This window comes from Brassica oleracea, chromosome C5, assembly GCF_000695525.1.
Source record: "Brassica oleracea var. oleracea cultivar TO1000 chromosome C5, BOL, whole genome shotgun sequence".
Lineage (NCBI taxonomy): Eukaryota > Viridiplantae > Streptophyta > Magnoliopsida > Brassicales > Brassicaceae > Brassica > Brassica oleracea.
The window spans coordinates 35,980,008-35,993,843 of NC_027752.1; the positions used below are offsets into that span (position 1 = coordinate 35,980,008).

Genomic DNA, 13,836 nt, shown 5'->3' on the forward strand with positions numbered 1-13,836 from the left:
TATTTAATTATTTTTATCTTAATTTTTGGCGAAAGTCCTAATTTGATATTAAAAAGTTAGTTAAATAATTTGTTTTTCATGGCAAATAAAAATTTCAATTAAAAGTAAAAATTTCAATTAATATTTTTAAAATAAATCATGATTTTGATATTATCTAATATTTTAGACGATTAATAATATTATATTAATATATAACTATATAATAAATTTTAATTTTATTACTTTATTGATCCACAGTTTAGCAACAGTCGATCTAGTAACTCTAGAAATAATCTGGTTAATTATCCGAGTCAAGTTTAAAAATATTGACGATCTTACGTATAACTAAATCTTACATATATATATATATATATATATATACACTCTGGTAACTTTATTAATATTATTTTACTTTCTTGTAATAACTAAATGTTACATATATATATATTTCGTTATTTTAACTTTTAAAATAGTTTTTATATTAAAACACTCTCTCTAACCTTTGTTCTTGTTTTAGGATTCTGAAGAATAATTCATTGCATTATGCGCATTTCCATATGTTTGTAGGGTTTAATTTACCAATGAACCTTTAGATTTGTTATAAATTTAGACAAATATTTTCTCGAAATAGTTACCAGGGAGATGTGTTGTCACCAACTAAACATAACAGCTACGTGTGTTTATCCATGCATGTTTTTAATATAATTTTGTTTTTCTTTCATTTTTGTTCGCATAATCCTTATTTAAAGAAAATTATTGTTTTCTCTTTTCTTTTCATATGGAAATACTATGTACGACAAACAACTTTGTCGACAAAGCAAAAACAATATGATTTATAAAATAATAATTTACGCAATCCTATGAGGTTCGTTAGCATAAAGCTTCTTACAATGTTCTAAGATGGCAATGGGTTGGTCACATTGTCAGTTGATGGGTTGATGAACAGATGAGACCACTGAATTTGCAAATTCTAAGAAGGGGGAAAGAAGTAAGAGCATCAAAGTTGAATTTGGTTAGCACACTTAAGGTATGAGTCCAAGCGTATTTTAAGTTTATAACTTACCTGTTTATAAAAATAAAATCCAGAGTAACAATATAAAGTTGAATTTGGTATAAAACATATTAATATTTGTAACTAAAAAAGCAAAAACAGTAACCATACATATGTAAAATACTTTCAGAAGTCGGCACTGAATAAATGACACTTAAATTTTGGACAACAATATAACAAACAATGACCCATAGTTGCATGAAAAATATACGTGGAGTATTTCACAAATATTAGTTACAAATAAACAAAATTGTATTGAACTCGACTCGCAAGTTCTTGATGTACAGTCGCCAGAAACACAGAGATGACTACTCATGCATCTAGTCAATAGCGAATTGAGAAGGCCCTCTAAAGAAATGCAGACAAATATTCGCGCACAGCGTATCCGTAAATAATGGCTAGCAGAAACGAAACCATTTTTATGCTTTACCGCTTATGCTATCAGAAGGTCGTTCTGGAAAGTACCTGCCTCTTGATCAAATGATGAATCTAAGATCTTGGCACACAATACTGACGTGTAATTACAAAACGGACATCATTTCATGTTCATTGCCTCTCAAGTCTCTCATGTGGAAAGTTCTCTAAGGAAAAGAACAAAGAGGAGTTATGTTTGTGTGATGGAGAAGTTGATTGAACAAAGAGAGAGAGATTTTTTATATGTTTAGATATATACCAGGAAGAAGTTGGCTCTCTAAGCAAGAAAACGATGGTCACTAAAGCCATGTAGCCTGTAAAGACAATGTCAGTTGCAAAGATTTATTTGATTTTCCAGCTATAGGAGAATGCACTACTTTTTCCTTTGAGATAGTCATGATTATTCATGTTGAGCAAGTAACAACGTTAGTTATGTGTTCATTTAAAGCACTTGGGAGAAGTTTTTAAAAGAGAGAACACACCATCGTTCAAGATAGCAAAGATCAAACCATAAATGGCGAAAATTTAAAAATCCATATTAAAGTAATGAGCATGAACTCAAACTATAAAAGAGGCCATAAACAGGAAGATTATTTGAAGGTGTTCACAAATACATGCAAGGTTGATTACTTACCTGTAACTGAAAATGGTAACTGAAACTAAATAAATCTGTTAGATAAACAAAGTGAGATTAGAGAAGAGAAAAGATAATGTAAAAGTTCTAGCTTAAAAGAGAGCACTGACTGTATAGTTCTTCATTCTTTGGAAAATGGCTCGAGTGGTTTAAACTGCGCTGATGATAACACTGAGTCAAGGCTCGGTGAGAACAATATCAGAAGCGCCTCGTGCAGCGTATGTAGCATCAGTAACAGGAGCGATACCAATATTGGCTCTCTTCAAAGTAGGAGCATCCATCACCAGTCATTCTACATATATGTTTCAACTCTTGCAACTTCTTCACAATGTTGTACTTGTGCTCTGGCTCTAAACAATATCGAAAACATCGTTGTAGAGAGAAAGAGCAAGTTTATGAACAAAAAAAACTCTTAGCTAATCTGGGAAGACAGCAGCAAAGCCATCAACTTTCTCAATCAACTGTTCAACAGGAACAGAAGCTAGGATTCGTCTTTGTGATTGCCAAGTAGAGTAGCTGATGCTGATGGATACATGTTTGATCACATACCGAGCATACGTCGAGTCTATTTGGAAATAGCAAGTTGGTCACCTATAAGAAAACCAAAACAGCATAAGATTAAAGCCAAAGAGAGAAGTAAATGCACAGATATTAACCAGTGATCATCTGGATGTTGACACTGAGGTCTGAAGCTCTTCTAATGGTGTATGCACTATCATGTCTTGGAGGACCAAACATAGGCAACACATCAATGAATTCACATAGACCACCAGAGCTTATTTTTTGTTTTCTCAAGTAGAGTCGTCTTGCAACAGCTAACTGGACTCTGTTCCTCAGATCAGCTCTTGTGTTGCACTTTCATAGACCAAGAATCTGAATATCATCAATAGAAAAAGGTGTTACAGGTTAAATCATTGAAGAGAAGATACAGTACTAAAACTTAAAGTGCAGTGAAACAAAATCAGTTCGTAGGTACCTGTTCTCGAGCTCCTTTTGCTTACTCGGTGCCAGTCTCCATTACTATCGATATAAGTGGACTGGATTGAATCGGAAGTAGTGAATCTCTCAAATTCCAACTCTTGCTTCTTTAGGGTCAGCAAGTATTCCAACCATATAGCAGCATCAATAGCATCTTGATTCTCTGTTCTTGAAACAGAGCTTAAAACCAACTGAAACAATACCAAAATAACCTAGAAAATTAACTCAACCTCAAATACCGTAAATCAATCTCCCTGGAGAACAATAAAAATGAGAATGATGAATATAACCCCATACCGAACTGACCAATTAAATTGTTGTCATTTCACCACTGCATCTTTGTTATCCTGAAAATTGTCACAAAAATGTGTGTAGCTGGTCGTTAATAGCAGATCCTGAAACTAATAATGAAATCACAGTTAGAATCAGCATTCGTCCGTTAGCATGCAAATTATGTCTTTTTAAACCCAAACCTGATAATACATTAATACTGGAATTTTCAGCGCAAGAAAAATAAAGGATTCAGAATAGCAGGCCTTACCTTCTCGTCGATGAAGAGTAGTTGAAGACCAATAAGCATCTGGTTTAGGATTCTGGCAACCATTTCGTCGAAGAAGACGGTGTGAGGAGTTGCGATGATGGATTTAGAGCCTTTAAGAGTCATCCTGCGCATGTATTTGTGGTGAGAAACGTCATGTAAGTCATGCATCGCATATGTACTGAAGTAGGAATACTTGAGGAATGAATCGTCATCCAGAAGTTACAATCTTGACTACGACAATCAGAGATGCAGATCGTCGAAGAACGGGAGAAGCCATCGATAAAGACATGAGAGCTATATGGCATAGTTTTTTTTTCCGGTGGATTTCATGGCCATGGCTGTAGCTTTTCAGAGTAGAGTTTGATTTAGGTTTAGATATAGAGCTGTAGAGAAGGATTAAGGGGAGATGGAACGAAACATTTAAGAATAAATTGATGATCATGATAAATTGAGAAAGTAACGCAAGGAAAACAAAATCAGAAATAAAAAAAAAATGAAGTGGATAAGTCGGGATTCTTGAAACGAAACATGGTTACTTAACATGGGCTGGAGTGGGCCGAACGATAATTGTAATACAACCCACACGAAAGTTCATTCTATATCAGCAATGGTGATATGGCAAAATTAAACTTCCTCATTGGTTGATTTAATCTGCCTATGTGGACAGGCTAAATGTTGAGGATATTCTCTTTTTATTATTGTTAGATATCAAAATATATAGGGTTTGTTGAATATACATATTACAGCTAGAAAATGTGGGACTGATCTCTACCCTAAATATTTTGATATACAAATCAATATAATAAAACATGATATGATAGTTATAGTGAAACTAAGAGAAACAACACATGTTAATAGGTCTTAGGCTAACTTTTATGCCGAAACAAATCATGTAGCACAGCCATCATATTATAAATTAAATTATCATGAATTAATATACGCAAATTGTTTGGCAAAGAAGTTGATCACGGTGAACAGAAAACATTATTATAAATGTTGCCGCTGATAATGAATCAATGATTCCTAAGATCCTTCCTAAAAATATTAAGTGGAAAGACAAGAAAAAAGAATTCCTAAATTGAGTATGTGCTGTAAAGGTCTAGTTGGCTGCAAAAGTCAATATTTTGAAAGTCAAACTAATCGGTCTGAAAAAACAAATGTTTTGGTCAATATACTCGTCGGTTGAACATTCATTTCAACTCCAAAACCAAACTTGTTAAAAAAAAAAAAGACAAGCCAATTCGATCGAAAGAAAGTCTCTTTCCCAATGGATCCGTCGGATTATTTAACCGGCAATAATCCTTCCGATCAACAGAACCAGAAACGACAGCTTCAGATCTACGGTCCTCGTCCTTCCCCTCTCAGCGTCCATAAAGACTCTCACAAGATCAAGAAACCTCCCAAGCACCCTGCTCCGCCTCCTCAGCATCATCACCGCGACCAAGCTCCGGTCTACGCTCCTCGAGAGCCGGTGGTAATCTACGCCGTCTCGCCGAAAGTCGTGCACACCACAACCTCCGATTTCATGAACGTCGTCCAGCGACTCACCGGAATCTCCGCCGGGGTCTTCCACGAATCCGGAAACGGCGGAGATGTGTCGCCGGCGGCGAGACTCGCAGCGACGGAGAATGCTAGCCCGAGAGGAGGAAAGGAACCGACGGCGGCTAAAGAAGAGACGGTGGAAGTCGCCACGGCTATGGAAGAAGCAGCTGAGTTCAGTGGCTACGCTCCGGGGATACTCTCGCCGTCTCCGGCTATGTTGCCGCCAGCTTCTGCTGGAATGTTCTCACCGGGATGGTTTTCTCCGTCGGGATTAATGAGCCCGTTTATTCTTTATAGTCCTAGTTATGCTAGTTTGGTTGCTTCACCAACGTTTGCTGATGTCTTTTGTAGTCATATTTGGGATCCTTAGAGAAAAATATATTTAGATCTTTATGTAATTTTTATTCATTTTGACATATCCCAAGATTGAGCCCAAAGGGTTAAGATGAGTGGTTTGTGTCTTTGTAATGTAAAACTCATTTAACTTCAAAAATTTCAGACAGATAGATTCCTTTTTTTTTGAACAACCAGACATAGATTCCTAGACCTAAGATACTATATTTAAGGAAGTAATAGTTCTAAGTTTCTTGCTATATTAAGGAAGTAGTAATAGTTATAAGTTTCTTCATGTGGCTGCAACAGTAGAGTTCCATGTTCCTCCGATCAATGTGCCAACTCTCTCTCCTTTGATGGCTTTGGCGATGTTTCCAGGCTCAGACAGATTGAAGACCACAACTACAAGAATCACAAACCAAATAAATATCATTGACGTATAAGTTTCTTCTGTTGTTTAAGGTTTGAGAGAGTGTTTGTGAAGAGCAAACCTGGGATGTTGTTTTCTTGGCACAAAGTGATAGCAGTCATATCCATAACGGAGAGATCCTTTGAGGTTACTTCTTGGTAAGTTAGTGACTCGTGGAGGCGAGCGTTTGGGTTTCTCTTGGGATCATCGTCGAAGACTCCATCTACATTTGTTGCTTTCAGTACTACTTCTGCGTTAACTGTGTCAAAAAAGGGGGAAAGTGTGTTAATGAAATCATCGGAGAAAAGTTTAAAACATAAACTTTTTTTTTTTTTGGTCAAAAGTTTAAAACATAAACTCTCTTTTTTTTTTAACTTACTCTCAGCACATCGGAGAGCTGCTGCAGTATCGAGCGTTTGGGTTTCTCTTGGGATCATCGTCGAAGACTCCATCTACATTTGTTGCTTTCAGTACTACTTCTGCGTTAACTGTGTCAAAAAAGGGGGAAAGTGTGTTAATGAAATCATCGGAGAAAAGTTTAAAACATAAACTTTTTTTTTTTTTGGTCAAAAGTTTAAAACATAAACTCTCTTTTTTTTTTAACTTACTCTCAGCACATCGGAGAGCTGCTGCAGTATCGGTTGTGAAGAACGGATTGCCTGTTCCGGCTGCGAATATCACAACCCTGCCTTTTTCTAGATGTCTAATGGCTCGTCTTCTGATGTAAGGCTCTGCGACTTCCGACATGCGGAAAGCGGTTTGAACACGTGTTGGAATGCCGATGCTCTCCATTGTCGCTTGAAGAAATATTGCGTTCATCACAGTTGCCAGCATCCTGTCAAAATTTAGATGAACCAAATGAGACCAAACACAAGATTTCGTTTGGAGTAGGAGGAACAAGAAGACTATCATAGAAAGTTGAGGAAAAATAAAACACATTATACAATACCCGATGTAATCAGCAGAGGAGCGGTCAAGGCCACTGCACCCAGCCCAGGTGGATCCACGGAAGATGTTTCCTCCTCCAACAACAATCGCAACCTGTTGTAAAAGCGTAAGAAGATCAGGACAGAGCATACAGGACCTTGCAATGCCCAGGACCCAAACTCATCATCATCATCCTTTCACGTATGTTTAAAGCACAACCCTCCACCTCATGTTTCTTGTAAGTTTGAACTAAAAATAGTTCTCAACACTCAACAACACACTTTGCAACTTGTACAACAGGCAATCATCATCACTTCTTGTACTAAACATTTCCTTTAAATCATATACTTTGTCAATCAACATGTCTAGGAAAGAGTGTAAACCATAACACCTAGCTCCTTACAAGTGCAACCCAATCACAGCTAGAACAAAAAAAAATTGTTTTGGATAATAAACCTCAATGCCAAGACGAGTAACTGCTGCAACCTCCCTTGCAATCGCCATAGTAACCTAAAAAAGAGTAGCGAGAAACTGAATGAGAGACATATGAAGCAGGAAAATAAGAGAAAGAGAAGAGAAAAAAGGAGAAACCTTTGGATCGATATTCTGCTCCTCGTCTCCAGCAAGAGCTTCTCCACTGACTTTAAGCAAAACCCTTCTCCACTTAACCGGTGGCTTAGATGTTCCATCAAAGGAAGGCATTCCAGGAAACGATGACTGCCCGTTTAACCCACTGGAAAATCGCAGGCCAAGGTTAAGATTTACTTCAACCAAAAAAAGATTGAATTTTGCAATATATCTAATCAAATCCAAAAAAAAAAGTGACTTCACTGACGCATTTTAACAAACACCTGGTGGACGTAAAAGATTAAAAATACCTCCCGTTCATGGACTCTGGAGTTGAACCATTGTTAGAGGACGAAGACGAAGATGAAGAGCAGCTGATAAGTATACGCCTACTGAAGTTCTGTTCGGAGAAGAAATTACGATGGCGAGGCGTGAGAGGGACGAAAGAGGTTCGGGAAATAGAAGAAGAAGTTGAGATTGGCGAGTAGGAAGTGAGGGGCAACGGAATCGCCATTGCTGGAGAAATAAAAGATGAAGAGAGGAATTGAATCTAAGATGCTTTCAGTAGAGAAGCGTTGCCGGCAAGGTGGAGAAGGGGTTTGCGTTTTGGGAAGATAAGGTCTGGTTCGAATGTTACCTTATTGAATTTGTCGTTCTCAGTTGAACAGTGTTTTGATTATTATTATTTTTTGTGAAATAAAATATTTAAGAAGGAAAACATCACTATATTTATATATAGAACAAAATAAACCGAATTTCTTAAAATAACATGCATATGAGTAATTTATAAATTTTTATACATGTCTAAACTAAAAGCATGATTTCAACACATGTTATATCAAAATCCTAAAGTTTGGTATTGTTTTTGAACTTATCAAATTAGATGTTGCAGATTAATATGTATGTGCACTATACTTTTAAAATTAACTATTGTTTTGATAATCACTCAATTTTATACACTCTCTATTCTTATAAGATAAATGTTCTAAAATATATATTTGTTTCGAAAAGATGTATATTTGAATTTTTCTTTGTAGTGTTTATTAGTTAATAATGGCGAATTGTAAAATTTTCAAAAAATTATACTTTTTGAAATACTATTGGCTGGGAATTGTGAAAATTGGTAAATTAAAATATTTGTTATCAAAATTTATTATATTTCTGAATATATGTAATACACATATACATAAAATTTTCAGGAACATATAAATATTTTAGAACTATTTTTAATCTGGCAAACAAGCATAACACGTAATGACGTAAATGGGCAGAAAACTATAAAAAGAAAACTATTTTGTCCTGATCACCTTAGTACTCGAAGAGGTCTCGCTAATGAGATGATTCAACCTGTACAAGCACTTTGACGAACCTAAAAGATGGAGACAACCGAGAAAACACGATGGAAGTGGCTAACCGATTAGCTATATGTCCTTGATCAATGTTTTACAACAAGTTCAAGTTTTAAAAGTTAACCTACAATAACATTGTTAGAAGACTGGAATTAGATTCCTTTCTTCGCAATTACCTAAAATTGTCTAACACTAAAGCTCAATCTTTCAGATATTCTTAGGAAAAGTTAAAAGTAAGAAAATCAAACAAATACTATGGCCAAAAAAAAAATATCTTAAACACTTCTTCGGTCTTGATTGGTAAAGTATAAACATTAGCAGTAGCAGTATGTTATAGAAACAGTATGCTGCATGAACTGTATGCTTTTGCTAAACTGTTTAATATGATGATTGGTAGAGCAGCATGAGTATGCTATTTAAAATTATTATAAAATTAGTATATAATATATAATATATTTATTTTTAATAAATATATTTCTAATATATATATATATAAATATTAACATATAAAATTAAAAAGATAAATTATTAAATTATTTTATTAATAATTTAAAAATTATGTTTATATCAAAAAATATTATTTTAAAATAAATTTTATAATTAAAATATCTATTTTTAAAAATATTTTTTCACATTTAAAATAAATTAATTATATATTTTAAATGTGAAATACTATTAAAAAAATATTGTAAATTAATTTTAGAAATCAAAATTTTATTTTCTGGATATGAAAATAATTTTATGATATTATTAAATAAAATTAATTAATTAATTATATATTTTCCTTAATATTATAAATTATAAATGCAAATGTTTTTTTAAAAGCTTCATATGAGAGCATTGGCGAGAAAGCATTTGGAGAGCATTAGTATTTAGTAAATGCTTCTCTAAATATTTTTCTAGCAATTCTTGATTGGATAATGTAGAGCATAATGCTAATGATAATGTTCTACTACTGGCTAAAAATGGTCAAGAATTATAGGTTACTTAAATTCTTGTCTTCCTTTTCCTGTTCTTTTAAACCTTTCTTCAAAGACAAGTCACCATTCTTTAAGACATTTAAAGCTCTGCCCTGTGTTTCCTTTTAGAGAAATTATATACGACCAGGTTTCCACGTACACAAATATATAATCAATTTTCTTGAGGTAGAAGCAACCCAGTAATGGATACCGAGAAAGGCTATCCCAGAGGTTTCAGAGCTGACAGTATACGATCAGAAACCGACCGTGGAAGCTTCCGGTCAGATAGTATGCAGTTCGATGAGCCGCACGAGCTACCACCAGAGAATTCGACTAATATCGTCCTCTTCAAGCACATAGACAGTGGTAACTTGGAAGCCACGAAAGATTTCTTGGACCGAAACCCTGAGGCTTTAAACGCAAGTTTAACCTCTAACGGAGACCGACCGATCCACAAAGCTGTTTTGTCTGGTCACATCAAGATCGTGGAAGAGATCGTCAAACGAATTCACAATCCGGTGCAAGAGTTGGAGATCAAGAACGACGACGGTTACACGGCGCTTGCTTATGCTGCGACAGGTGGGATTGTGAGAATCGCAGAGTGTTTGGTGAAGAAATGCCCTCGTTTGGTTAGTGTTCGGAATGCTAAAGAACATATACCGATCGTGCTGGCTTCCTTATACGGTCACAAAGGTCTGGTTCGGTATCTTTACAATCACACACTTCTCAGTGATCTTGATCCTTGTGATGAGTTAGATGAACACAAGGGCAAGAACGGAGCGATGCTCGTGACAAACTGTATTGTCGATGGACTATATGGTAAGTTCCTAATGATATATAAACATTTATATGTACTATATGTTCATATGATGTGGCTAATGTGACAGTATATATGAAGGTATTGCTTTGGATCTGATTCAGAGGTATCCTAAGCTGGCTTATACTAGAGACAGCGATAACGATACAGCGATCATTGCGCTTGCTCAAACGCCTTGTGCGTTCCCTAGCGGTACCCATCTTGCGTTTTGGCAACGTTGGGTATATTCTTGTGAGTATTATATGAAAGATTAAAATATAATGTGGAGTTATATATTAGGCTTTAACTTAAGATATAGTTAAACTTATGGTTTTAATTTCTTACAGGTATTTACATAGAGAAGATTAATAACCCTCATGACGGTCTGAATGATTATCACCATCAATACAAGAAACCACAAGATCATAATTGGATTCAAGAGAAACTGTTAAAATACCTCAGATTTTTTTGTAAGCATCTCATATCATTAGCCCTAGTTGTTGATTTTGATCAGTCTTAAATGATAATGTTTTTTTTTATTGACAGTTCCACACATAAAAAAAGTGTACAAACTAAAGCTAGGGCATGCTCAAGCCAAAGAGATACTAAACTGTATCTGCCAAGAGATACCTAACTTTGACGCCACTCAACAGAAGAACGCTGGTCTCAACCAAGCTCTCTTCAAGGCGGTTGAGAATGGTATCGTTGAGTATATCGAGGAAGTGATGAATCATTATCCTGATATTGTGTGGTTCAAAGATAATTACGGTCTTAACCTCTTTTTCTATGCGGTAAGCCATAGGCAAGAAAAGATCTTTAGCCTCATTTACAAAATGGGTGCCAAGAAAAACATCCTTGCTACAGCTTGGGACAAATTCCATAATAATATGCTTCATCACGCCGCGTATAAAGCCCCAATTTCACGGCTTAATCTCATTCCTGGTGCTGCTCTTCAGATGCAAAGAGAACTACAGTGGTTTAAGGTGATACATAGTTACATATAATTGTTTCTTGCTACACACGATCGAAACTAGGTATAACTTTTAATGTGCAACAAGGAAGCTAGAATTACAATTCTGTCAAAGTTTAAAAAAAAAAAAAAAAATCACAATTCTGTCTAGTAATATCTGTGAATTTCTAACACTGACCACAATCATGAGAATCTGTTGATTATAGCGTGTGATAAATTATTCATTCACATAATCAACTTACAAATCCTAAAACAATCATGTTTGTAATATTTTTTTCGTGTTTAATTAGTTTGTTCACAACATAGTATAATATCCATGTTTTGTTTCCAGGAAGTGGAGAGCCTAGTGCAACCGAAGCATCGAAAAATGGTTAACTTGAAGCAGAAGAAAACTCCACAGGCTCTCTTTAAAGACCAGCACAAGGAGCTAGTGGACCAAGGAGAGAAGTGGATGAAAGACACAGCCACTTCTTGCACAGTCGTCGCAGCTCTGATCACCACAATGATGTTCTCCTCCGCCTTTACTGTCCCCGACAGTTACAACGGCCACAGCCAACTCTTCATGATCTTCCTAATCTCAGACGCTATATCTCTCTTCACCTCATGCATGTCTCTGCTCATGTTCCTCGGCATTCTTAAGTCTCGTTACCGCGAGGAGGACTTCCTTAGATCGCTTCCGACGAAACAGATCGTGGGTCTTGCGACTTTGTTTCTCTCGATGACGACAATGATGGTGAGTTTTGTCGTGACGCTTATGACTCTGGTTAGAGGGAGAACACCGTGGGTTTCGGCTCAGTTTATGGTGCTCGCTGTTGTCCCGATTGGGATGTTCGGTGTTCTTCAGTTTCCTGTGCTACTTGAGATCTTCTGCTCGACTTATTTCCCTAGAGTTTTTGATAAGCCTCGCGAGTCGCCGCGAAGGTCTAAGCTCTTCTGGAAAAAATAATGTTGATATGAACATTTATCACTCTAGCCAATGTTGTGGAACACATGAGCCGCAGCTACTTCGTCAACGAGATGTGATCAGTTATCTATACATTTGGATAAAGTTGTAGAGTTTTTTTTTCTGACTAAAGAAATTGTTCAAATAATGGAGAAATAAAAATATTTTTTTTTTCTACAAGTAGAAGTACGAGATGCTCTTGAAGAATCACAGGACTATGTTTAGAATGAGTGTTCATTCTAGAAAATGGAATACGTACAGTAGGTTCTTTCTGCTCAAGCTTCTATGTGTGACATGAAATTCATCTACTTCTTTGGTTATTTTGTAGAGAAATTGCCATATAACGATATGTTATTGTGATATAAAAATATATGCGTTACACCGTTTCGATCAGTTAACCAGTCGTACGTTCATCTGATCAAGATTTATAGTTTAGTGATATATGTTAGTGTCGTTGTGTCACTGACCGGCTCACTAAGTCGGAGATATAATGGATACTAGAGATAGATCCGCGCTGCGCGGATATTGTTCTTCAAATTATTATATATATTTAGTGGTATCTAATATATGTATATAATATTTTTATGTTATTGACTTCTATATAATATATGTCCGTACATATATTGAATTTGTGATGGTGTTATAAATATGTTGTACAAATGCAAAAAGTTAAAGTGATGTACATGGTGTTTTTTTTCTTTTAGTTTTAGATGTTTTGTTTATAAATTATATTTTTAAAACTCGATAAATTTCAATTTTATTTTTTTTTAATATAAATTATTATTTTTTATTTATAGTATTTAATTAAACTATGTAAAGAAATACACATGACATATTCCTAGTTATTTCAGTTGTTTAAAAAATCAAATATATATGACCCAAGATTTTATGGATTTACATAAAAGATAAAAAGGATTGGGCTAATTAATTCGTTTATGGATTAAGCCCAATTATTAACAGAATACAATTTAACATATAAACATATAGTTTTAAGCCCAAAGTGTAACGAAATTTATTTCGGGAAAAAACGTGTAAAGTGAACAGCTTTTGTTTAACTAATTATTGTCGACGTAAAGTTTCAAATCTTCAATTTCTTCGTGTCTCTCTCTCTCTTCGATGGTCCGATCTAAAATTTCTCTCATCTAGACAGATACAATCTACGAATAAATCCATCGTCTCATCTACAATTTATTTGTTTATGAAGACATGCATTAGGTTTAATCTATCAATTGGTAAAAAACAAAGGTTATAATCTTCACCCTTACTTTTAAACTTAATTGGATATGAAACGTTTTAAGAATATGGTTTGTTCATCTTTCAGTGAATATAGATATACAAACCGTGAGGTACACAAAAAAAAGATATACATACCGTGTAGATCAGAAGGAGAATTAATTATTTTTTTAATTATATTTTTAAATTCTGTAAAATAATAAAAACGAAG

The 13,836-nt window shown here is 35.0% G+C and overlaps 3 protein-coding genes and 1 pseudogene across 3 annotated transcripts; 2 read left to right on the top strand and 2 right to left on the bottom strand.

The window, feature by feature from the left end:
- Window positions 1–2,074: 2,074 nt before the first annotated feature.
- On the bottom strand, window positions 2,075–3,720 carry LOC106292168 (annotated as a pseudogene).
- A 1,045-nt stretch (window positions 3,721–4,765) lies between these two features.
- Window positions 4,766–5,641, top strand: LOC106295954 (protein MKS1). The gene has a single exon (XM_013731971.1). It carries the CDS (start codon window positions 4,865–4,867, stop codon window positions 5,507–5,509), a length of 645 nt encoding a protein of 214 aa, XP_013587425.1. The 5' UTR covers window positions 4,766–4,864; the 3' UTR covers window positions 5,510–5,641.
- LOC106295953 (uridylate kinase) lies at window positions 5,593–8,027 on the bottom strand. The gene is made up of 7 exons (XM_013731970.1): window positions 7,687–8,027; window positions 7,400–7,541; window positions 7,265–7,318; window positions 6,831–6,922; window positions 6,490–6,716; window positions 5,964–6,140; window positions 5,593–5,874 (listed from the first exon to the last, which is right to left on the bottom strand). Exons 1-7 carry the CDS (start codon window positions 7,887–7,889, stop codon window positions 5,765–5,767), a joined length of 1,005 nt encoding a protein of 334 aa, XP_013587424.1. The 5' UTR covers window positions 7,890–8,027; the 3' UTR covers window positions 5,593–5,764.
- Window positions 8,028–9,836: 1,809 nt separating this feature from the next.
- LOC106293318 lies at window positions 9,837–12,539 on the top strand. The gene is made up of 5 exons (XM_013728982.1): window positions 9,837–10,502; window positions 10,582–10,731; window positions 10,827–10,949; window positions 11,026–11,462; window positions 11,781–12,539. Exons 1-5 carry the CDS (start codon window positions 9,887–9,889, stop codon window positions 12,393–12,395), a joined length of 1,941 nt encoding a protein of 646 aa, XP_013584436.1. The 5' UTR covers window positions 9,837–9,886; the 3' UTR covers window positions 12,396–12,539.
- The last annotated feature ends 1,297 nt before the right edge of the window (window positions 12,540–13,836 follow it).

Bases quoted from the DNA above. Each gene is read 5' to 3' on its own strand.
- LOC106293318 (XM_013728982.1), top strand. From the start codon at position 9,887: ATGGATACCGAGAAAGGCTATCCCAGAGGTTTCAGAGCTGACAGTATA. The intron at 10,950-11,025 runs GTAAGCATCTCA...TTTTATTGACAG, and splicing joins AAAATACCTCAGATTTTTTT to TTCCACACATAAAAAAAGTG. The intron at 11,463-11,780 runs GTGATACATAGT...TTTTGTTTCCAG, and splicing joins GAGAACTACAGTGGTTTAAG to GAAGTGGAGAGCCTAGTGCA.
- LOC106295954 (XM_013731971.1), top strand. From the start codon at position 4,865: ATGGATCCGTCGGATTATTTAACCGGCAATAATCCTTCCGATCAACAG.
- LOC106295953 (XM_013731970.1), bottom strand. From the start codon at position 7,889: ATGGCGATTCCGTTGCCCCTCACTTCCTACTCGCCAATCTCAACTTCT. The intron at 6,923-7,264 runs GTTTATTATCCA...CTTTTACAACAG, and splicing joins TTACTCGTCTTGGCATTGAG to GTTGCGATTGTTGTTGGAGG. The intron at 5,875-5,963 runs GTTTGCTCTTCA...TGATTCTTGTAG, and splicing joins CCAAGAAAACAACATCCCAG to TTGTGGTCTTCAATCTGTCT.